At 43.0% G+C, this 24,452-nt stretch overlaps 1 protein-coding gene across 1 annotated transcript in view; it reads right to left on the bottom strand.

Moving 5' to 3' along the window:
* kiaa1109 (KIAA1109 ortholog) overlaps positions 1 to 24,452 on the bottom strand; it is a 156,593-nt gene that overhangs the window by 91,758 nt on the left and 40,383 nt on the right. Inside the window, exons 22-34 of the mRNA XM_061795581.1 lie at positions 20,745 to 20,921; positions 17,353 to 17,481; positions 14,353 to 14,472; positions 13,811 to 14,145; positions 13,435 to 13,685; positions 13,049 to 13,289; positions 12,407 to 12,898; positions 7,679 to 7,952; positions 5,655 to 5,792; positions 5,480 to 5,550; positions 5,181 to 5,354; positions 4,777 to 4,897; positions 3,438 to 3,587 (exon numbers count right to left, since the gene is read on the bottom strand). Coding sequence (XP_061651565.1) covers positions 3,438 to 3,587; positions 4,777 to 4,897; positions 5,181 to 5,354; positions 5,480 to 5,550; positions 5,655 to 5,792; positions 7,679 to 7,952; positions 12,407 to 12,898; positions 13,049 to 13,289; positions 13,435 to 13,685; positions 13,811 to 14,145; positions 14,353 to 14,472; positions 17,353 to 17,481; positions 20,745 to 20,921 — 2,673 coding nt within the window. The remainder of the gene's footprint in view (positions 1 to 3,437; positions 3,588 to 4,776; positions 4,898 to 5,180; positions 5,355 to 5,479; positions 5,551 to 5,654; positions 5,793 to 7,678; positions 7,953 to 12,406; positions 12,899 to 13,048; positions 13,290 to 13,434; positions 13,686 to 13,810; positions 14,146 to 14,352; positions 14,473 to 17,352; positions 17,482 to 20,744; positions 20,922 to 24,452) is intronic.

Below are 24,452 nucleotides of genomic sequence, written 5' to 3'. Positions count from 1 at the left end.
GTCAGATTTTTTAAAATGTTTTTAAGTACAAATAAATCTTTGTTCTTCTACTGATGCCAGTGGCCTATAATGAAAAGGCAATGCCTTTCTTTACATGAGATTTCAAAAGGTACAATAAACCTGTGTATCGCCCTATTGCCAGTCATACAACAGAATAATTCATAGCGTCCTGTGTGTATATCAGAATCAGAATCAGAATCAGAATCATCTTTATTTGCCAAGTATGTCCAAAACACACAAGGAATTTGTCTCCGGTAGTTGGAGCCTCTCTAGTACAACAGACAAGTCAATTTACAGAACACTTTGGAGACAAAGACATTGACAAAAAACAATTGTGCAAAAAGATGCAGCGTCCTCTAGCACTTAGAGCAGTTCGAATGACTAATATTGCAATAGTCCGGTGCAATGACCATTGTGCAAGGGGCGCTGAGACTTCAAGGAGTGTATGCGGTTTAAAGTGACGAGTAGTGCGATAATCTGGGACAATGTTGGTTGTGCAAATGTTACAGATACTCCTCAATCAGTGTGCAAATGGAGCAGATGCTACTCTGGCATGAGTGGCCAGTATATGCAAATACTGCAGCATGGCGAGACAACTACAGTGAGTGTACGAGTAATACATAATTGGCCCCACAGAAATGTGACAACGAACTCAAGTCAAAAAATTCCCAGCTTGTTGTAATGGAATTATATGTTAGGTGTTTAAGAAGTTGATCGCAAGAGGGAAGAAGCTGTTGGAATGTCTACTAGTTCTAGTTTGCATTGATCGGTAGCGCCTACCTGAGGGAAGGAGCTGGAAGAGCTGGTGACCGGGATGCGGAGGGTCCGAGAGGATTTTGCACGCCCTTGTCTTAGTTCTGGCAGCGTGCAAGTCCTCAAGGGTGGGTAGGGGGGTGCCGACAATCCTTTCAGCAGTTTTGATTGTCTGTTGCAGTCGGAGTTTGTCCTTTTTTGTAGCAGCACCAAACCAGACTGTGATGGAAGAACACAGGACTGATTCGATGACCGCTGTGTAGAACTGTCTCAGCAGCTCCGGTGGCAGGCCGTGCTTTCTCAGAAGCCGCAGGAAGTACATCCTCTGCTGGGCCTTTTTGAGGACGGAGTTGATGTTGGTCGCCCACTTCAGGTCCTGAGAGATTGTAATTCCCAGGAACTTGAAGGTCTCGACGGTTGACACAAGGCAGCTGGACAACGTGAGGGGCAGCTGTGGCGAAGGATGCCTCCTGAAGTCCACGATCATCTCTACAGTCTTGAGCGTGTTCAGCTCCAGGTTGTGTCGGCCACACCACAGCTCCAGCCGCTCCACTTCCTGTCGAAATGCAGACTCGTCACCGTCCTTGATGAGGCCGATGACAGTGGTGTCATCTGCAAACTTCAGGAGTTTGACAGTCAGGTTCGCTGAGGTGCAGTCGTTCGTGTAGAGAGAGAAGAGCAGCGGAGAGAGGACACAACCTTGGGGCGCCCCAGTGCTGATGCTGCGTGTGGATGAGGTGGCCTCCCCCAGCCTGACCTGCTGTGTCCTGCCCGTCAGAATGCTGTAAATCCACTGGCAGATGGCAGGTGAGATGCTGAGCTGGAGAAGCTTGGATGAAAGGAGTTCAGGGATGATAGTGTTGAACGCTGAACTGAAGTCCACGAACAGGATCCTCGCGCATGTCCCTGCACTGTCGAGGTGTTCTAGGATGAAGTGCAGTCCCATGTTGACTGCATTATCCGCAGACCTGTTCGCTTGGTAGGCAAACTGCAGGGGGTCCAGCAGGGGACCTGTGACACTCCTGAGGTGGTCCAGCACGAGACGTTCAAAGGACTTCATGACCACAGATGTCAAAGCGACAGGCCTGTAGTCATTCAGACCTGAGATTGCAGGTTTCTTGGGGACTGGAATGATGGTGGAGCGTTTGAAACAGGATGGAACTTTGCACAGTTCCAGAGATCTATTGAAGATCTCAGTGAAGACTGGAGCGAGCTGGTCCGCGCAGACTTTGAGGCAGGATGGGGACACATGGTCCGGGCCTGCCGCTTTGTTAATCTTTTGTTGTTTGAAGATGCGTCTCACATCCTGTTCATGGATGGTTAACGCAGAAGTCAGAGGTGTGGTTGTGGTCGCGGGTGCGGCCGGGTGGGTGTGTGGTGTGAAAGTGTCCTTTTCAAATCTGCAGTAGAATGTATTCAAGTCGTTGGCTAGTGTGCTACTGTTCTCAGCTTGGGGGCATCGTCGCTTGTAATTAGTCAGCGATTGGAATGCATGCCAGACTGATTTAGCGTCGTTTGCGCTAAACTGTTTTTCCAACTTTGCTACAGAGTTTCTCTTTGCAATGTTAATTTCTTTAGTCAGCTGGTTTCTAGCTCGATTATACAGGGCCCTGTCCCCGCTCTGATATGCGTCCTCCTTAGCTTGGCGAGGCTGCTTAAGTTTAGCAGTGAACCACGGCTTGTTGTTGTTGAATGTGCGAAATTATTTTGTTGGTACACAAACCTCTTCACAGAAACTGATATAGGATGTAACCGTGTCCGTATATTCATCCAGGCTGCCAGCTGAATTTTCAAAGACACTCCAGTCTGTGCAGTCTAAACAGCTTTGAAGTTCCATCTTGGCTTCATTTGTCCACTTTTTCACTGTTTTCACTGTAGGCTTCGCGCATTTAAGTTCTTGCCTGTACGTCGGTATTAAGTGAATTAAGCAGTGTGTTCAATTAAACGTTCTTGGATTTCACACAGAGTAAGGCAATTTGTGATTAAATAAAAACGAGATCATTTGTGTGTGTGTGTGTGTGTGTATCTATATATCTATAAATAGATAGACAGACAGACAGACAGACAGATAGATACACACACACACACACACGCGCGCAAAAACTGTGAACAGCCAGCCTCCTTAGCTATGAACTTTTGTGGCTTACCCATCCTATGGAGGGTATCAATGATGGTCTTCTGGTCAGTTGTCAAGTCTCCAGTCTTCCCCAAATTGAACCCAACTGAGACAATTTAACCAAACTGAAGCAATTTAATGACACCTGGGAAAACCTGTGCAGGTGCTTTGTGTTTAGTAGATGATTAGCGTGTGACACTCCGTTTATAGACTGCAAAAATTGGGCTGACTTCTTCATAGTATTCTAATTATCATGTATCCTGATTTTTTGGGTTTTATGAACTGGAAGCCCAAATTATGTAAAATAAACAAATACATACTTGAAATTGTTTAAATCGTGAGCCCTGTCTTTAATTTATGAACGTTTAACTTTTTGAATGGAATTATGGAAATAAATAAACTTTACATGGTATTCTATTTTTTTGGGTAGTCACACACACACACACACGTACAGTATACACATTCATGCATAAACATAAATATTAATTACTATGCTGATGGTTGCTGTTGATCAGATGATATTTTCCAAAATATTGTACCGTTCATAATTTTGGGTCATGAGGCTTACCTTAGGGATTGAGACATTTGCTTGGAGTCCCTTGATTTTCACATTATCTGGTTTGACAGACAGGTCAGTCTGGCCATGGGAGCTATTGAGGGAGCCATGGGTCGTGCCCTCTGTCTTGGAAAGCTTGTGCTCCTGTTTGATTGCTTGGCTCTGTGTAGATCCAAATTCACTACAATGATACTGCAGCCACTGGGCAGAACACTACATTCAATTTTGAAATTCAGCAGATGATAGAACCATATTTAAAGTACAGTAATTAGAAAAATCTTGATTTCTCTTTGTAGGCCTACAACCCCAATTCCAATGAAGTTGGGACGTTGTGTTAAACATAAATAAAAACAGAATACTATGATTTGCAAATCATATTCAACCTATATTTAATTGAATACACTATAAAGACAAGACATTTAATGTTCAAACTGATAAACTTGATTGTTTTTAGCAAATAATCATTAACTTAGAATTTTATGGCTGCAACACGTTCCAAAAAAGCTGGGACAGGTGGAGAAAAAAGACTGAGAAAGTTGAGGAATGCTAATCAAACACCTGTTTGGAACATCCCACAGGTAAACAGGCTAATTGGGAACAGGTGGGTGCCATGATTGGGTATAAAAGGAGCTTCGCTGAATTGAATTCACAAGCAAAGATGGGGCGAGGTTCACCTCTTTGTGAACAAGTGCGTGAGAAAATAGTCGAACAGTTTAAGGACAAGGTTCCTCAACGTACAATTGCAAGAAATTTAGGGATTTTATCATCTAGGGTCCATAATATTATCAAAAGGTTCAGAGAATCTGGAGAAATCACTGCATGTAAGCAGTAGTAGTGTAGTTTATCTGTTTGAACATTAAATATCTTGTCTTTGTAGTGTATTCAATTAAATATAGGTTGAACATAATTTGCAAATCATTGTATTCTGTTTTTATTTATGTTTAACACAATGTCCCAATTAGAGCTTCTGCCTCACAGTTCTGAGGAACGGGGTTCAATCCCCGGCCCCGCTTGTGTGGAGTTTGCATGTTCTCCCTGTGCCTGCGTGGGTTTTCTCTGGGCACTCTGGTTTCCTCCCACATCCCAAAAACACGCATGGTAGGTTAATTGAAGTCTATAAATTGCCCCTAGGTGTGAATGTGAGTGTGAATGGTTGTTTGTTTATGTGTGCCCTGCGATTGGCTGGCAACCAGTTCAGGGTGTACCCCGCCTCCTGCCCGATGATAGCTGGGATAGGGCTCCAGCACTCCCGCGACCCTTGTGAGGATAAGAGGCTCAGAAAATGGACGGATGGATGGATGGACAATGTCCCAACTTCATTGGAATTGGGGTTGCACTTTGTTTTACTTACAGATTCAGTAACTGTAGATTTACTGATCTGATAAGCCTCATTGAGAACCTTCCCATGCAGGTCATCTAGAATGGCTGCAGGATGACGGATACTGGCAAAGTGGACCATAGACTCTATGTACCTGAAACCAACAAAATACAAGAATGGGCTGTAGGATAGTAAGTCATTTCAAAAGAATTTCATTTTACAGCAGTAGTTCATAGCAATAAATACCTCGTCAGTAGCGATAGTGGCAACACCCCAAGCAATCTCAAGACGTCATCACAACTCACGGACCAATTGTTAAGTGGTTTTCAGAGGTAATGAGCAATGAAATATTGCCACTGGCGTGCACCGATGTCTTTTTGATCAGTTCCATTTTATTGAGACGATTTTCAAAACCATTATGAAAGACTGTTTGCTACCTGTCCAGGGATTCAGCTACGAGGGGTGTAAGCACGACATTGATGGCCCCCTTCACCTCCACTATGGCTGTGGTCCTGGTCTGAGCTAAAGGGTGCTCAAGAGACCAGTCATCCGTCGTTGCATCCTCATCAGTATTCTCCATAGCTCTCTTATCCAGGGGAGTATATGGCGTACTGGAGAAAAACAAAATATAAATTTTATTTTTTGGTACAAATAAAATCAGTGGATGTTACTGACGACACAAAGAGAAGGCTGCAGAATATTATATATACAAAACAAATATTAGTGGCTTAAATACCTGTTGTTATCACCCATGCGCTGAAGTCCTCTATCTAACAGTGAAGTGGCTGAGAGGCCGTGTTTTATCACCTGAAATAGTTTTCTCAGTATTAATATACTGGTGTATAGTGGTTGCACAAAGTACATTTTAATTACATTGAATTGACTATCCTGATAGGATAAAAAACAAAAACCTTAAAGCTTGGAACAGAGAGCTGGTCAAAGGAGGCTGAGCTTTCTTCACTTGTGGGCGTGTCAAGATCTAAGGGACGGTGTAGAGAAGATTTGGAGGTCCTCTTATTGGTGGGCTGCTTGACAGACCAATTGGACACCTTACAGAAAATAGAATGCACAGCACACATACACAACAGTTGGATCTTATTCCTTATATATCGATAATATGACATCACTTTTGTTGCTACAATGGGGAACCTTACATTGTAAACTAAACTAAACAGTCATTTAAATATGCATGATCATTTTACTTGCTTTGGTGAAAATGAAAGCCACAATGGAATGTTTTCACAGCGGACAGAACAGCAAAACAAGCCACAACACAATAAAGCAGGTAGTAGATGCTCAACATTAACACTCATTTAAAATAATTTATTTTTAATTAATCTTTTATTTGACTAGTTGTTTTAGAGGCAGGTTTTCAGTATTTTTATTTATTTATCTTTTGCTGCTCATCTATAGTTTATCAGAGGGACACCAAAGGTTAGATGTTTTGGAGGCAAAGTTAGAGAGAGCAGACTTCGATGGTTTGGACATGTCCAGAGGAGGGAGAGATAGTATTTTGGTAGAAGGATGATGAGGATGGGGCTGCCAGGCAAGAGAGCTCGAGCCAGACCTGAGAGAAGGTTAACAGATGTAGTGAGGAAAGACATGAGGGCGATTTGTGTGAGAGCGTAGGATGCAGAAGAAAGGCTTAACATGGAAAAGGATGACGCGCTGTGGTGACCCCTAACGAGACAAGCCGAAAGGAAAAGAAGATGATTTATCCATAGCAGGGGTACTAAAGAGTCAGACCCCGGCCCTATTTGTGTCCCCCATACTGGAGACTGGGCGTTCTCGTTGTATGGCCGCAAGCCACGCTTCATAGCTCAGTGCACAGACGAGCAGCCGATTGGTTGTGTATGTAAGGTCGAAGTGGCTGAGGGAGGCAGAACGTGCAACTCAGTTTTCAACTTGTATGTACCAGATTATAAATTCCATTCGGATGTGCAAAAATGACAGTTTTACATGACATTGATGAGTCAAAGTTACACGTATCGATTGTGAAGTAAGATATTTCCAGAGGTAGTATGCTTTGTCTTTCAGAATATTAACTGTGCAAATGTTGTGAACTTAACATTCATAGCGTTCTTGATGTCATTTGATTGTTGTTATTATTGGTTATTCTTTCTCACACTCGAAGTGTGATACCCCAATGTATAATTCCTTCTTTATTGTAGTTCTTTGTGTTTATATCTAAAAAGAAACTTGTTCTTGTCCCCCTCTTAATATACTTGTTTTGATTCATAACAGTTTTATTCAACTATTTATTTTAACTTGTGTAAAACTCAAACCGCCTGTGTGGAGTTTGCATGTTCTCCCCATGCCTGCGTGGTTTACTCCAGTTTCTGCCGACATCCCCAAAACATGCATGGCAGGTTAATTGAAGACTAAATTGTCCATAAGTGTGCATGTGAGTGCGAATGATTGTTTGTTTGTATGTGCCCTGCAATTGGCTGGTTACCAGATCAGGGTGTACCCTATCTCTTGCCCAGAGTCAGCTGGGATAGGGTCCAGCCCGCCCGCGATCCTACTGGGGATAAGCGTTACGGAAAATGGATGGATGGATAAAAATCTAAACTATATATATTTTTTTATTTCAGATCTTTGTTGTTTTAGGTGAAAATTATATGTTTTGAATATTACAGCACTATCGCCTGTGGCGTGACCAAACTCGATAAATGGACCTTCAACTCATTGAAAAAATTATTTGCAGACCTTGGAGATGTATATTTCAGTACCCCTGATTTATCGCAACTTTCCAGCCTCTTCTATGACCTTTTTATTAGGTGTTTGTTAAGGCTGAATGTGTACTTGGACCTGGAAGCTGAAAATAAATTCCCTGCACTGGGCACCATAAAGTTGTCCAAATCAGAATCTTAATGCGCAGTATAATCAGGATTTTGAGGAGGCATGACACAATTATGGGTGATGAACATTTCACCTGATAGTGGGCCAGGTAGTTCTGGTAGCATGCCATCACGTGGGGTTGTCTTGTTACTGGGCCAGGTTCTGCCGTCTTTTCGGCCTCCACCGAGCTCTCGTCCTCCATGGCCAGAGCAGATACAAAGGAGGCCTGGGATATGTGGCTTGGCAGAGGCTGGGAAGGCAGTGGGGGCAGCATTGGCGGCAGAGGCAGAGGACGGGGTTCAGTAATGATCTCCCCATTGAGGACATAAGTGAGAGGACCTTCAACACTGTGGTAGATGGAGCTCCGGCTAAGCAAGATGAAAAATATTTAAGCATAAAGTTAAGTTACAATGGTAAAACGTTTTATTTATTAAGTTGCATTACTGCCAAATTGTTATCAAGATTTCAATCTAATTAACTACAAATTTAATCAACTAATTAATGTGTGCTGTCATCACAGTCTCATCACATATGTAGCAGATAACACTTTGACTTTATCAATTTAAATGAAAGGCAAGCAGTCAAGTAGACTGAAAATGTGACAGGTGGAGCAACAGGTTGGCGGTTCTCCCTTCAGTTTCCTCTTCAGAAGGTAAAATGCATGTTCTATTGGGTTAAGGTCTGGTGATCGAGTTGGCCAGTCTTCCACTTTCCTTCCACCGTCCACTTTTTCCCCCTGATGAAGTCCTTTGTTATGTTGGCAGTCTGTTTTGGGTCGTCTTGTTGCATGATGAAGTGTTTCGTGATTAGTTTGGATGCATTTTTCTGTAAATTGCCGGACAAAATGGTTTTGTAGACTACATAATTCATTCTGCTGCTACCATCATGAGTTACATTATCAATAATGACTAGTGAGCCCATTCCAGAAGCAGCCATGCAAGCCCAGGCCACGACATTACCTCCACCATGTTTCACAGATGAGCTCGTGTGTTTTGGTTCATAAGCAGATCCTTTCTTTCTCCATAACTTGGCCTTTCCATCACTTTGGTAGAGGTTAATCTTGGTCTCATCAGTCCAGAAAACTTTGCTCCAAAACTTTTGTGGCTCATCTCTGTACTTCTATGCAAAATCCAAACTGGCCTTCCGATTCATTTTGCTGCTGAGTGGTTTGCATCTTGTGGTATGGCTTAGATATTTCTTCTCTCAAAGTCTCCTTCTAACCATGGATTGTGATATATTCACCCCTGCCTTGTGGAGGTTGGCTAACCCTTTTGTCTGGCAATTTACAGAAAAAGGCATCCAAACTAATCGGGAGAAGCTTCATCATGCAACAAGATAATAACCCAAAACAACAAAGGACTTCATCAGGGTGAAAAAGTGGAAGGTCTGAGACTGGCCAAGTCAATCACCGGACCTTAACCCAATAGAGCATGCATTTTACCTCCTGAAGAGGAGACTGAAGGGAGAAACCCCCAGAAACAAACAAGAACTGAATGAGGCTGCAGTAAAGGCCTGGAAATGCATTTCAAATGAAGAATGCAACAGTCTGGTGAAGTCAATGGGTCGCAGGCTTGATACAGTTATTGCAAGTAAGCGTTATTCCATCAAATATTAAATGTTATTCACTTTAAGTTCATTTAATCATTTCTGTTCCAATACCTTTGCTCACTTGGAAAGCGGGTGGTTTCAAACAAAAGGTGCTCTGTCCTGAGTTGTTTAACACACCTACATGTAAATACCATGAAATGAAAGCTGGAATTCTGAACGTTTGTCTCACATTCATCTTTTGATCTGAAACCCAAATGTCTTCACTATACAACAAAAACAAAGGAATTGACCTTGCCGTTCCAATAAATTTGGATTGAACTGGATGCAGTTTGGCGATTGAATGCAAAAGTAAATAAACGGCATATGGCTTGCAAAACGGGTGGATTTCAAATCGCTGGCAGTGTGATGTAGTTTTGTCAATTAGTATCCAAGTACCTGCCCACTTAGTGGTTGGTACCCATCAACTCCACTCAGCTGAACGTCAACACGGCATTTCCGCAACAGTCGATGAAATGGCAAACCTTGCATTCATTGTCACCAGCGATGATCATCATGGTACCGAACATAACCTCAAAAGATCTCTCTTTTATTTTGCACCCATGTCCCCTTTCAGATCACATTCCCTTTTAGTGGGCCAGCAATCCAACACTTGGTGAATTGTGCTTCAGAATCATAGTAATACATCAACGGACGCGACGTCCCATGAACACTTGGCTGGCTCGAGCTTTTCGGTAGGTTCAGTTCCAATGAATGGGAGCGGAGGACCTTTTAGTGGGCCAGCAATCCAACACTTGGTGAATTGTGCTTCACAATCATAGTAATACATCAACGGACGCGACGTCCCATGAACACTTGGCTGGCTCGAGCTTTTCGGTAGGTTCAGTTCCAATGAATGGGAGCGGAGGACCTGTCTAACATCAAAATGTCCCTCACTTTTAATTTTGACCCACATCCCCTTTCAGCTCACGTTCCCTATTAGCGGGCCAACAATCCAATGCTTGGTGAATTGTGCTTCACAACGACTGTAACGAGGGACTGGTTTCCCGCTGGCCACTGTGGGCACTCGTCACGGGCTGCCAGAGTTGCGCGACTAGAATGGTAAGTAGAACTGAGAAGAAAAAACAAAACAATGGAACCTGCCAGGGTGAATTGACGCACTAGCCGTGGCCTACAGCACATAAGCGCCGGATGCGAGCAAGCAGACGACCAGCTGAAGGGGACTGAAGTGGGAGGAGCATATCAATGTGGTGCAAATGAAACCACAATGTGTTACAATGCGATCAAACTCTTGCGAAGGGCCCGAGGCTGAACGTTGCATAAATGCTCAGCCGCCCCAACCTTCTTTGCAAAGCAGACGTCATGATATGGACCAATCAGAGGCAAGCTGTTTTCCATGTCTAAATTGGGGAAGACGAGCGATCCAATCCGCACAAAGCTCATTTGCAAGTCTTATAATAATGAGAAATCCGATCATCTCAAATGCCAGACGGAAAAGACCAATTAGCTTGAAAAAGGATATTTTGGGTAATTGCAACTAAAAATATCATGCAAACAAGATAAAAAGGACAACAAAGGTTACAAAAATTAAATTTAAAAAAAATTATTGAAGGGGACCTTGAAATATGTAATTTTAAGTGTCATCAATTCACATAAATTGCATTATTACCTCATTTCCCTGACAGCCTGTCACATCGATTTTGTCTGTACAATTGGCATCAATTAGCAATACAGCCGTAATATTAAATTCCCGTGTGAGCCCTTTTATTTATTTCTAATATTTTATGCTTTTTCACAACCAACATTGTCCCAGATTATCGCGCTACTCGTCACTTTAAACCGCATACACTCCTTGAAGTCTCGGCGCCCTTTACACAATGGTCATTGCACCGGACTATTGCAATATTAGTCATTCGAAATGCTCTAAGTGCTAGAGGACTCTGCATCTTTTGCACAATTGTCAAAAAAATAAATAAAAATGTACTGGCATTACCACATAACTATTAACCCTTTATTGCTCAGTGACTTTTTTTTGTCAAGGTCTTTATGTCTCAAAACTGTTCTCTGTCAATTGACTGTCTGTTGTCGTACTAGAGCGGCTCCAACTACCGGAGACAAATTCCTTGTGTGTTTTTTGGACATACTTGGCAAATAAAGATGATTCTGATTACACAGACTGCTGCAACAGCAGAAACATTGCTGCGTTGAATTGGTTATACTTACGATTACCGTACACTGATCAAAATATGAATAACTTTGTTTACACTGGAGGTAATAGAAAATGACAACATGTTCGGAAAAGAAAAGTGATGTCCAATTTTCACGGCCAACCTGCAGTTCATGTTGTGGCAGCTAATGGGTCATACATATTTACGCTCCAATCCGACATCCCTTCTCTCCAGATTGATCGACTCAAAGTAATGAATAACAGCTGTTAAGCAATGGACGGTTCAAAGTCTGCACTAAAAGGGGATTAAAACATAAAAGTGTCACTATCATGATTACAAAATAGACCAGCCAACAATTTATGTATGCTGTGAATTGTGTATTCAATATATTTAACAAGTATTATTGTCATGCAGATGGCACGGTGAGGACTGGTTAGCACATCTGCCTCACAGTTCTGAGTACCGGGATTCAAATCCCGGCCTCGCCTGTCTGGAGTTTGCATGTTCTCTCTGTGCCTCTGTGGCTTTTCTCCGGGCACTCCGGTTTCCTCCCACATCCCAAAAACATGCGTGGTAGGTTGATTGAAGACTCGAAAATTTAGAGTCTAAATTGCCCGTAGGTGTGAATGTGAGTGTGAATGGTTGTTTGCTTATGTGCCCTGCGATTGGCTGGCGACCAGTTCAGGGTGTACCCCGCCTCTCGCCACAAGATAGCTGGGATAGGGTCCAGCATGCCTGTGACCCAAGTGAGGATAAGCGGTCCAGAAAATGGATGGATGGATTATTGTCATGCAAGTAAGGATTGCTTGCCATTACGCAATGTTTTCCAATTTGAAGGTACTCAAACTGTGAGTTTATAAACTATAAAATCTGGGAATGTTTTTTACAGTCAAATGAAATTTAATAATTCAACTGCTCTGACAGGTGAAAATCTTTCTCATGTTACAATATGCTGTTTAGACACGATCAATATCCTGGCTCAATACTTAACCTTACTTTAAGTCTTTCCCTCTGTTCTAATGTCGTAATTGTCTAGGCTTCCTGAAAAGCACCACTGAAGCAAGTAGTCGAGTAGCTTGCATTACTTTTAATTATAGGATCGAGCTGACCTGTAGTTGTCCATGTAATAAGGAGGCTGTGGTGGTTGCTGCATCTGTTGCCTTCTCCTCTTTTTCCGCCCCGGGTACGTCCCTGGACCCTCATCAGCACTGCTGATCGGTTCAAACTCTTCAGCGGCAGAGAAGTAGGCTTCGCTGTCAGCAACCGACATGCTGGAGTCTGCGGATCGGTACTGATGGAAGGTGTTGGAGTCAGCTGAGGGTGTAAAGGGGAAGGAGCCATAGCTTCGACGTTGACGTGGTGAATCCAGGACGTTCTCGTCACTGCGGGAAACATCAACGCTGAACTGGACACCTCCAGACAGTACTGGGGGAGGCCTGTCATTGAAAACAGCAGCTGACAAGCTCTTGGTGCTGCCTAATCGACTAGAGTGTACTGAGGACTGGCGCTTGATGGGAGAGCAAAGGGGTGAGCGCACGGAGGTGCGTTCCTGGGAGTTGTTGGGTGAAATGGGTGAGCCCTCCGGAATATCACTGAACGTACTGTAAGAGTCACAGGCACAAGTGGCACATTTAAAGAAAACCAAAATAAATGTGTAAATCTGGAAATCACACTGCAGTGCTAAAATTGATCAAATATTATACCTTCTTTAAACACATATCACAATCAAAAGCATTCTCCATGCTACTCACTCAACAGGACTTTTGCCATTCACAAGAAACATGCGTTGTTCAACGCTTGGCGAGGGGGTTTCCCTTTCTCCAGCCAGCAGGGGCAAGGCCGCACTGCAGGAACTATTCTCCTCAGAGGAGGAGGCAGAGCTGTGAGACCGTTGGGGTACCTGGAGACTAAGGTGCTGCTGACCACGCCTCTCAGGCACTTCAGGAGGGAGGCAGGGTGAGTGTGTATCCGTTTTCAGCCCAACAACCCTTCCTGAAAAAAAAAAAACATTGATTTGCACGTAACTAGAAAACAAGGCCTATTACATATAGTGCTGATAAAAGGTTTACAGTATTTCTGAACGTATGGGAGCAGACATGAGTCTTCACGTATCACATTTAATGTTATCAATTCCTACCATCCACTTTGGGTGTTTCCTTGGTCATAATCCACTCTCCAGGCTGAAGCAAAGACTGCCCATAGCACATATCTGACTCAGTGCTAGAGGAAGAGAATGCAGACGAGGAGGAGGGTGTCATCTCTTCCAATTTGAAGAAGTCCAAACCCATATTGGTTCCTCCAAAAAACCTGCAGCCTCCAAGGCAGCCGCAGCGATTCCTGCTGCGCTTGTTTCGAATGCCAGCTTCTTCGGGCCACAGGAACCAGAGTCTTGAAAGAAGGATGAGGAAAACACATCAACTGCTAATCCATCTCAAAATAACAATAGCAATACTGCAATGTTGAAAGGCTGCAGTTGGCAGGCAAGCAGCAAATGACAGATTGTGTTTATGTACCTTTTGGTCTGTGTGTCATGTAGTTCCAGAAATTGCCTCTGGACTTCACATTTGGCTGAGTGGTCAGCAGCCAGGGCAATGTCTGCGGTGATGAGGTTCAGGTTGACTGAACCTGCCTCCAGCCAGACAGAGCGTCTCATCACTAGGGGCTGGCAGAGACTGAGTGGCTGACCTGGACCTTGCCCCTGCCCAGCTGGCAGCAGCCTGCTCGTCTCACTGTGCTGCTGTTGCTGCTCGATGTACTGTTGGATGTTTAGGTCTTGCACCACAGCGCTGATGCCCTCTCCCACTGCCTGGTTATGTAGGTTGCAGTTGGCCACACGTAAAATACCCGTCTGGGAAAAAGTAGGATATTTTACAATGACAGATGTTTGTAGTGGGTGGGTTATAAAAAAATATTGGGACACTACAACTTCTTCAAAATATAGTTTGTTCTTTCTATGCAAAGTAAATGGACAACTAATTTTAAAAATGTGTGACAGTGGAGAGCGCTCTGTGGTATATTTCAAATTTAATAGAATAATAAGTGAGGGGCTAAATACTTTGATGTTAGCAGCGCAGCCATGTTCAACAATAAACAGGTCCACTCCGTCCATGGCCAGTCGCGTCATGGTGTACTTGATCTCCTCCGAAGTTCGACAGTGACCCGGCAAGCAAGTTAGCTAAAACACAACAATATAATTTATGGTTTACAGTGGTTGTGGCAAAGACATACTAACTTTAAGGGTTAACACGCACAAGGAACTAGATAATTTGTTTGGGTGTATTACTATCATTGTTAAGCAGAATTCATCAAGCGTTGGATTATACGCCCACTACTCACAGGTCACAACCTCACAGAGGAGGGGACATGTCAAGTGGGTGAAGTAAAAGACAGGAGGATATTTTGTTGAGCTAAGAACGAGTGAGTGGTGTTTTGGATTCACTCACAAGTCCGCTTGAACAAAACAAATCCCGAATCATATATTGCGCAATCGACTCAAAACGAATCAAAGAATAACACAGCACGTATTTTATACTGACGAGCGGCAATGCTGTGAAGCCACATAACTTCCTTTGTTTAAGTCCTCCGCCATCTTGACTTAGCACGCATGTGCATATGTGCAGTTGTACAGTTAGTAACTGAAGTCGATCTCTCCCCCGAGATGATAATCTCCGTAGAACGAGGCATTCAACGGCCGTGCCCGAGGAGCTGCATGAACGTTCTTGGCAGACTGCGACTGGATAATTGGATAAAGTTATGTACGACTCATTCAACACATCGTGGCAGATGGACGAGAGCTAGCCAGCTACTGCTAACTAGCAGCTAAGCTAACTCCCTGGCATTTAAATAGGACCTGCATGACAAAGTGAAGTAGACCAAAAGATCCTCAAAAGCTAGACATCATACTGAGATCTAAAGAAATTCAGGAACAAATGAGAAAGAAAGTAATTGAGATCTATCAGTGTGGAAAAAGGTTATAAAGCCATTTCTAAAGCTTTGAGACTCCAGCCACAGAACCATTATCCACAAATTGCAAAACCATAGAACAATGGTGAACCTTCCAAGGAGTGGACGGCCGACCAAAATGACCCCAAGAGTACAGCGATGACTCATCCAAGAGGTCACAAACGACCCCACAACAACATTCAAAGAACTGCAGGCGTCACTTGCATCTGTTAAAGTCAGTGTTCCAAAACACAGTGATCCAAAACACATCAGCTTGTACAACACTGATCAGCTGAAGAACAACAAAATGAAGACTTTGGAGTGGCCTAGTCAAAGTTCTGACCTGAATCCTATTAAGATGCGTGACATGACCTTAAAAAGGCAGTTCATGCTTGAAAACCCTCCAATGTGGCTGAACTACAACAATTCTACAAAGATGAGTGGGCCACAATTCCTCCACAGCGCAGTAAGAGACGCATTGCAAGTTATCGCCAACGCTTGACTGCAGTTGTTGCTACTAAGGTTGGCCCAACCAGTTATTAGGTTTAGGGGCCAATCGCTTTTTCACACAGGGCCATATAGGTTTGGACTTTTTTTCTCCCTTAATAATTTAAAAGAAAAACATTTAAAAACTGCATTTTGTGTTTACTTGAGTTGTCTTTGACTAATATTTACATTTGTTTGATGACGAGGAAACGATAGGGGTCGCCACAGCGTGTCATCCTTTTCCATGTAAGCCTATCTCCTGCATCCTCCTCTCTAACAGCAACTGCCCTCATGTCTTCCCTCACTACATCCATCAACCTTCTCTTTGGTCTTCCTCTTATTCTCTTGCCTTGCAGCGCCATCCTCATCATCCATCTACAATATACTCACTCTCTCTCCTCTGGACGTGTCCAAACCATCGAAGTCTGCTCTCCCTAACTTTGTCTCCAAAACATCGAACCTTGGCTGTCCCTCTGATGAGCTTATTTAAACTTTTATCCAACCTGGTCACTCCTAGAGCGAACCTCAACATCTTAATTTCCGCCACCTCCAGCTCTGCTTCCTCCAATGTCTCTTCAGTGTCTCTAATCCGTACATTATGGCTGGCCTCACCACTGTTTTATAAACTTTGCCCTTCATCCTTGCAGAGATTCTTCTGTCACATAACACACCTGACACCTTCCTCCACCCTTTCTAACCTGCTTGGACCCATTTCTTCATTTCCTGACCACACTCACCATTGCTCTGGACTTTTGACCCCAAATATTTAAAGTCCTCCACCCTATCTCTTCTCCCTGTAGCCTCACTCATGCACATATATTCTGTCTTACTTCGGCTAATCTTCATTCCTCTCGTTTCCAGTGCACGCCTCCATCTTTCTAACTTCCTCCACCTGCTCCCTGCTTTCACTGCAGATCACAATGTCTGCGAACATCATGGTCCACGGGGATTCCAGTCTAACTTCATCTGTCAGCCTATCCATTACCACTGCAAACAGGAAGGGGCTCAGGGCTGTTCCCTGATGCAGTCCCACCTCCACCTCAAACTCCTCTATCACATGTACAGCACACCTCACCACTTTTCTGCTGCCCTCGTACATGTCCTGTATTATTCTAATATACTTCTCTGCCACTCCAGACTTCCGCATGCCGTACCACAGTTCCTCTCTGCGTACTCTGTTGTAGGCTTTCTCTAGATCCACAAAAACACAGTGTAGCTCCTTCTGACCTTCTCTGTAATTTTCCATCAACATCCTTAAGGCAAATAATGCATCTGTGGTACTCTTTCTAGGCATGAAACCATACTGTTGAGGAAACGACGAGGAAACAAGTGTGACAAACATTCAAAAAATTTTGAAATCAGGAATGGTGAGGGAAAATACTTTTTCACACCTCTGTAGATGTAAAAAACAAGGGCACAGACTAATTTTGACCTATGTTATGTATATAGAATTTTATTTTTATTCTGTTGGCACCTTTAAAAAAATATTACATCTGCACAAAAAGTATCATCCATATGACACAACTAGCTAATGTATAGAGTAAAGCTGGACAGGTGGAGAAGGACTGAGAAGAAAAAAAAAAAAAAAACACTAAATAGTCCACAAATTTTATGGAAAGCAAAATACCTTCGCGTCACAGATGCGCCGATCAACGCCGTGCTGGCAGATGATCGAGGGCTTTGGATGTTCGAGCTGGAACTCACGGGACATCACATGGAAAACGAAATACTCCCCCCACTCTATCAGACTGGCCACCTAAAAAAACAGAAAATGACAGATCACAATTACAAATTACATAAAATATTAACTCCAAGAACAAAAGTTTTTTTTTTTTTTTTTTTTTAAGAGTTGGAACTGACATCATATGTAACGCTTTTATAACACACAAGCCATCAGTCCACCATAGAAGAACTGGGTGGTGTTTTCTACTGCTGTGTGCTAATCTGCTCGTTACACACTTCAGTCTTCTTCTTCTTTTCCTTTCGGCTTGTCCCGTTAGGGGTCGCCATAGCGCGTCATCCTTTTCCATGAGAGCCTATCTCCTGCATCCTCCTCTCGAACACCAACTGCCATCATGTCTTCCCTCACGACATCCATCAACCTTCTCTTTGGTCTTCCTCTAGCTCTCTTGCCTGGCAGCTCCATCCTCATCATCCTTCTACCAATATACTCACTCTCTCTCCTCTGGACGTGTCGTTACACACTTCAGTAACAATTCAAAATAAAATCTGACTTAAATCATTATCTGTAAAGTTGAGAATGGTTTTCAGGGCTGGAAGTTAACTTTTCAGGCTAGTGCCCTAAAATGTTTGCTTGCCCGTGGCAAACTTGAGCTTGCTCTTTTCAGTCAAGTGCACCTAAATGTTTGATATAGCTCAAGCTTTGGTTTTATCACGGTATTAATTTCACAGCACGATAATTATTGCGGTATTGTGGGAAAGCTCACGGTATTGCAGGTAGCTTGACAGAACAGGTAGGACAAAGAGGTGAAAGCAGGAATACCGAAAAACCTCTCTTTTTCTTGCTCGCCGAGTCCTTCTCAATAGGCTTCAGTAGTTTCTGTGCGTTTCCCCACAGGTGAAAAAGACATCTTCACATCATATATTACTGGGCAATTCTATCCTCGTCCATCCAATGTTTACATTGATATACAGTACCCCGAAAACGCGAAAACTGTCCATTGAGATATTGTCTGTTCACTAATTTAACAGATTTCTTTGTCATTTTTTTGTTTGTTATAACATTAAAAATTGCTGCTATTCTAACTTACATTAAAAATAACTGCCAACTAACACTGATTTTTTTGCTTGAGTCCAAATATTCAAGTCAATTCAGAAAGGCAGTACCAATCTTAAAGACAACACAGGTTAAACAGCCAAGTAACAAATAAAATAATCATGGGACTCATACACATTTTCTTTTCCTCCGCTTAGTGATATTGTAAAATGATTTATTTTTCTGAAAAGCCTCTGTGATATGTTTCTATTTGAAATGTACTGTAGACATTATATTTTAAGAGAGGGAAGTATGTAAGATGATTTATTTTTGCAGTGATATGGAGTGGACCCCGGGTACTCCGGTTTAATTAAAAACTCTAATTTGCACGTAGGTGTGAATGTGAGTGTGAATGGTTGTTTGTTTAAATGTCCCCTGCGATTGGCTAGCGACCAGTTCAGGGTGTAACCCGCCTCTCACCCAGAGTCAGCTGGGATAGGCTCCAGCATGCCTGCGACCCTAGTGAGGATAAGCGGAACGGAAGATGGATGGATGGATGGATGCAGTGCCCCCATTTTATTATTTCATTTTTTAAACTAATGGAATGTAATCACAGAGGTATATATTTTAATGGGAGTTAGAATAATTTTTCCCTTACCCTTTCGACGCACTAGTACATCACTAAAGAGTGATACTGTTATAATATGCTAATATACTCGGCGGAGGAGAAGGTGCGGCTGCGGCGGCGACATGGCGATCTGAGTCACGGGGTTTCCCGGTGGCGGCACGACCCCAGACACCGGCTTCATGAAGCAAAGGTCCATGGCAACCAATCCCGGCCCATGGGTCTGTGTTTGCTGGGACAGAGGCTGGCATGAACAACAAGGCACCTCTATCTCATCCAGTCAATTGTGAAGCAACGCTCTGACGGAGTAGTCGTATGCCGGAGCAACTTGCAACACAAAAGGCTTCTTTATACTCGCACGGGCGGTGACCGCGCTGACGTCACTGCGGCTATCCTGGGCGCAGTTTGCCTTTATGGTCGAGCGCAACCCACGCGCGCAGTTTTGAAAACGTACTGCAGTTCACCTCCAAGTTGGGGGTGTCACTACGGCTGGTATTGGCTAGGATGCCACAGGGTGGAGTTTCCTCTGCATTTTTTGGCCATTTCCGGTAGCCGTTTTTACTTTCCTTTCCGTAACAAAGCAACAACAATAGCGACCGTGGAACAGTGTCTGCTAGAACAAATGGACCTAGATGACCAGATGATATGTTTAATTATGCTGCAAAATCGATCAAGAAGGCGGCGGCATAGGTGGTATGTGGAACCGAGAGGAACGCTGAGTACGTCATCACAGCATGTGACTAAAACAGACCAATCACGAGAGACGATGTCCGTAGCATTCTACGCGCAGCCACATTTTTTGCCATGTGCGTGTCAAGCTACGCAGTGGGGCCACGCGGTTCAATGTGTTGGTCACGTGATGCAATGCGGGCGCTGTCGGCCGCTCGAGCGCGGGAGTATAAAGAGGTCTTAACGCACTCCTTTCAAGTCGGCGGTCATGCAGGCCTGTCAGCCAATCAGTGTATTTCTTTAGACGTACACACATGGTCACATGGGTTACGCGTCCAATCGGGTGAGTTTACACTCAAATGAGGAAGTGAACCGCTCTAGCAGCCTGGCTAAGAGGCTTGGCTTGGTATAGATGGCACAAAACTACATTTTAAGCACAATGGCTCATTATTTTATGCTGAGACAAGGCCAGGGCGATAGAGGCACTAATTTTGCGATATTGTGAATATTGTATGTTTTGCTAGCTTGCCCGTGACTATTTCTGACTTGCCCCGGGTCAATCGGTAAACTTCGAGCCCTGGTTTTATGATGGCGACAGTTTGGAATGTGATATGAATTATTCCAAAACCACCACCTTCACAAAACGGATTATGGTCCAACTTCGAGGTACCACTGTATTTACAATATTGCCATTTGATTATCTAGGCAAGGCAACACAAGCCAGCTTTATTTATATAGCGTACTTCAAACACAATGTACCTTAATGTGGTTTAGATGATTAAAAATACAACAGCATTTAAAAATAAAGAACAATTAAAAACAAAGTACAGAGAGACAGTTAATTTATAATAGAACATACAGTGCAAATAAAAGATAAATAAACTCATTTTAAAGTGCTTTAATTGAGCTCAATATAAGCATGAGAAAAAAAATTTTTTTAACATGGATTTTAAAACACTCACACTTGAACAGAACATCTCCAGAACATCATATAAGAACACATACACACCTGTGGAACAGTCACTCTGCCAGTGAGACCCCCTGCCTGCATATCGATGAGCCAGGCGTATTCAAGGGTGTCACTTCCTACTGGCAGCCCCTGTGCAGAGAACATGGCATGTGCCCTCATCTGCAGGCCCGACAGGCTAAGGTGGCCATCCCTCAACACCCCGTCCACTATGGGACGCTGTGACGCAAGGAAGAAAAAAAAAAAAGACAAATAGTAATTTTCATCGATACAAGGTTAATCATATACAGAACATTATATTTAAAATGACATTCATCGGTGCTTTCCTAATAGTGAACCCTTAGTAACAGTGAAGACCTGCAACAAATGCCACAAGATGGTGGCAAAGCACTACTTTTGTTCCTCAACCCACTTCAACATAGTTCCTTGGCACCAAGATGCCACAAAATGGCGACAAAGCAATTGTTCAAAAGTCCACATTGTTGGTCCAATCTCAGCAAAAAATGAGTATTGGATTGGACTGGATCTAAAATCTCAGATTTTACCAGTCTTATATAAGCAGTCCATTCCATGCCAGGGTTAGCATTGCCTATTCACCACCTCGCCAATGGCTAATTGAAACAGGATGTGGCGAACCAAATATTGCCAGCGTTCGCCATGCTCCCAAGTCAAAATTGCCTGCGTCAAAAGCACTTTCTGATAAAAGTTAAACGTGAGCACGCTCATTCTACCGTGTGTGAACGGTTTTAGCGGTTTATTTTTTTCCACTTCGTGAAATGCGTCAATCGGCCATCCAGCCACTGCGGGCCAAGCAGTCAGGCTCACAATGCATGATTTTGCTTCTATTCATATGATCAATCATGAAGTATTATCAGTATTTAAGTAGGTATTAAGTAATAAGTATGTTGTTAGCTTTTTCAAATAATTATTCTGAAGTTAATTTTATTTGAACATTTAATACTTTATTTTTATTTACTTGCTCTTATTTTGAAATTCACAGCCCTACTTTTATTTAGTAAATGAGAACACACACACAGGTGAGCTCATATGTTTGATTACCCGGGGATAATTTGTAAGATGGGTACCATTCTTTAAAGAAAACATGAAGGGCCAGGCGAAACACAGTTTTATTTTAATGGGATTCAAATTGAACTGTCAAGCATTTCAGAAAAGCATTATTATCAAACAAAACATAACCATAAAGAAATTAACGATGGTTGTTGTTGTTCAGTCATCAGTCGTATTTTAAAAAAAAAAAAATATTTAAAAAATCTGCCAGGGTATGTAAACTTATGAGCACAACTGTACATATTATGCAGTCATACCCCTGTCATATTGGAATGAAAGTGTAGGCTACACCTTTTTCATAGCTTCTTGGTGGCGCTGGCATATTAGAATGAAAATGTACACCTTTCTCATAACCACTCGGTGGTGGTGGCATATTGAAATTAATGTGTACCGTTTTTTCATAACCTCAAGATGGCGGGATACATTTATAAAATGGAAACGTTTTTTTTCTTTTCCCCCTATACCTATGTATAATGCGCGATTTATGACTTTTTGGGGGCGGTACGCATTATACACGAGAAATTACAGTAGTTTTAATTGGGCCGATATTGTTGAAGCTTTTCGGCTTCCCTTGTCACCACATGAACATGTGATGTTGTGGCTAACTATACACAAGTGTGGCAAGGAGATTTTTATACTGTTTAGCCACATTAGCAGAGAGGTGTCATGACCCAGCACCAACCCTGCATGCTCTGCTCCAGCACTTCTATCCAGCAGTGCCCGGACGGCATGCAGAGCCCACGTGATCGCAACAAGTTGCTCAGGTGCTAGCATAGTACAACCCCAATTCCAATGAAGATGGGACGTTGTGTTAAACATAAATAAAGACAGAATACATCCATCCATCCATTTTCTGAGCCGCTTCTCCTCACTAGGGTCGCGGGTGTGCTGGAGCCTATCCCAGCTATCATCGGGCAGGAGGCGGGGTACACCCTGAACTGGTTGCCAGCCAATTGCAGGACACATAGGAACAAACAACCATTCGCACTCACAGTCATGCCTACGGGCAATTTAGAGTCTCCAATTCATGCATATTTTTGGGATGTGGGAGGAAACCGGAGTGCCCGGAGAAACCCCACGCAGGCACGGGGAGAACATGCAAACTCCACACAGGCGGGGCCGGGGATTGAACCCGGGTCCTCAGAACTGTGAGGCTGACGCTCTAACCAGTCGGCCACCGTGCCACAGAATACAATGATTTGCAAATCATGTTCAACCTATATCTAATTGAATACACTACAAAGACAAGATATTTAATGTTAAAACTGATAAACTTCATTGTTTTTAGCAAATTATCATTAACTTTTATGGCTGCGACACGTTCCAAAAAAGCTGGGACAGGGTCATGTTTACCACTGTATTTTCCTTTTGTTTTAACAACATTCAATAAATGTTTAGGAAGTGAGGACACTAATTGTTGAAGCTTTGTAGGTGGAATTCTTTCCCATTCTTGCTTGATGTACAGCTTTACCTGTTCAACAGTCCGGGGTCTCCGTTGTCGTATTTTATGCTTCATAATGCGCCACACGTTTTCAATGGAAGACAGGTCTGGACTGCAAGCAGGCCAGTCTAGTACCCGCACTCTTTACTACGAAGCCACGCTGTTGTAACACGTGCAGAATGTGGGTTGGCATTGTCTTGCTGAAATAAGCAGCGGCGTCCATGAAAAAGACGTGGCTTGGATGGCAGCATATGTTTCTCCAAAACCTGTATGTACCTTTCAGCATTTATTGTGCCTTCACAGCTGTGTAAGTTACCCATGCCATTGGCACTAACACAGCCCCATACCATCACAGATGCTGGCTTTTGAACTTTGCGTCTATAACAGTCCGGATGGTTCTTTTCCTCTTTGGCCCGGAGGACACGACACCCACAATTTACAAAAACAATTTGAAATGAGAACTCGTCGGACCACAGAACACTTTTCCACTTTGCATCAGTCCATTTTAGATGACCTCGGGCCCAGAGAAGCCGGCGGCGTTTCTGGGTGTTGTTGATAAATGGCTTTTGCTTTGCATAGTAGAGTTTCAAGTTGCACTTACGGATGTAGGGCCGATCTGTATTTACTGATATTGATTTTTTGAAGTGTTCCTGAGCCCATGTGGTGATATCGTTTACACATTGATGTCGGTTTTTGATACAGTGCCGCCTGAGGGATCGAAGGTCATGGGCATTCAATGTTGGTTTTCGGCCTTGCCGCTTACATGCAGTGATTTCTCCAGATTCTCTGAACGTTTTGATGATATTATGGACCATAGATGATGAGATCCCTAAATTCCTTGCAATTGTATGTTGAGGAACATTGTCCTTAATCTGTTCGACTATTTTCTCACGCACTTGTTCACAAAGAGGTGAACCTCGCTCCATCTTTGCTTGTGAATGACTGAGCAATTCATGGAAGCTCCTTTTATACCCAATCATGGAACCCACCTGTTCCCAATTAGCCTGTTCACCTGTGGGATGTTCCACGGGCATTCCTCAACTTTCTCAGTCTTTTTTGCCACCTGTCCCAGCTTTTTAGGAACATGTTGCAGCCATAAAATTCCAAGTTAATGATTATTTGCTAAAAACAATAAAGTTTAACAGTTTGAACATTAAATATATTGTATTTGTACTTTATTCAATTAAATATTGGTTGAACATGATTTTCAAATCATTGTACTCTGTTTTTATTTCTGTTTA

This window comes from Phyllopteryx taeniolatus, chromosome 13 (assembly GCF_024500385.1).
Source record: "Phyllopteryx taeniolatus isolate TA_2022b chromosome 13, UOR_Ptae_1.2, whole genome shotgun sequence".
Lineage (NCBI taxonomy): Eukaryota > Metazoa > Chordata > Actinopteri > Syngnathiformes > Syngnathidae > Phyllopteryx > Phyllopteryx taeniolatus.
The sequence above is the reverse complement of the archived record's forward strand: the minus strand, read 5'-3'. Positions and strand labels throughout refer to the sequence as shown.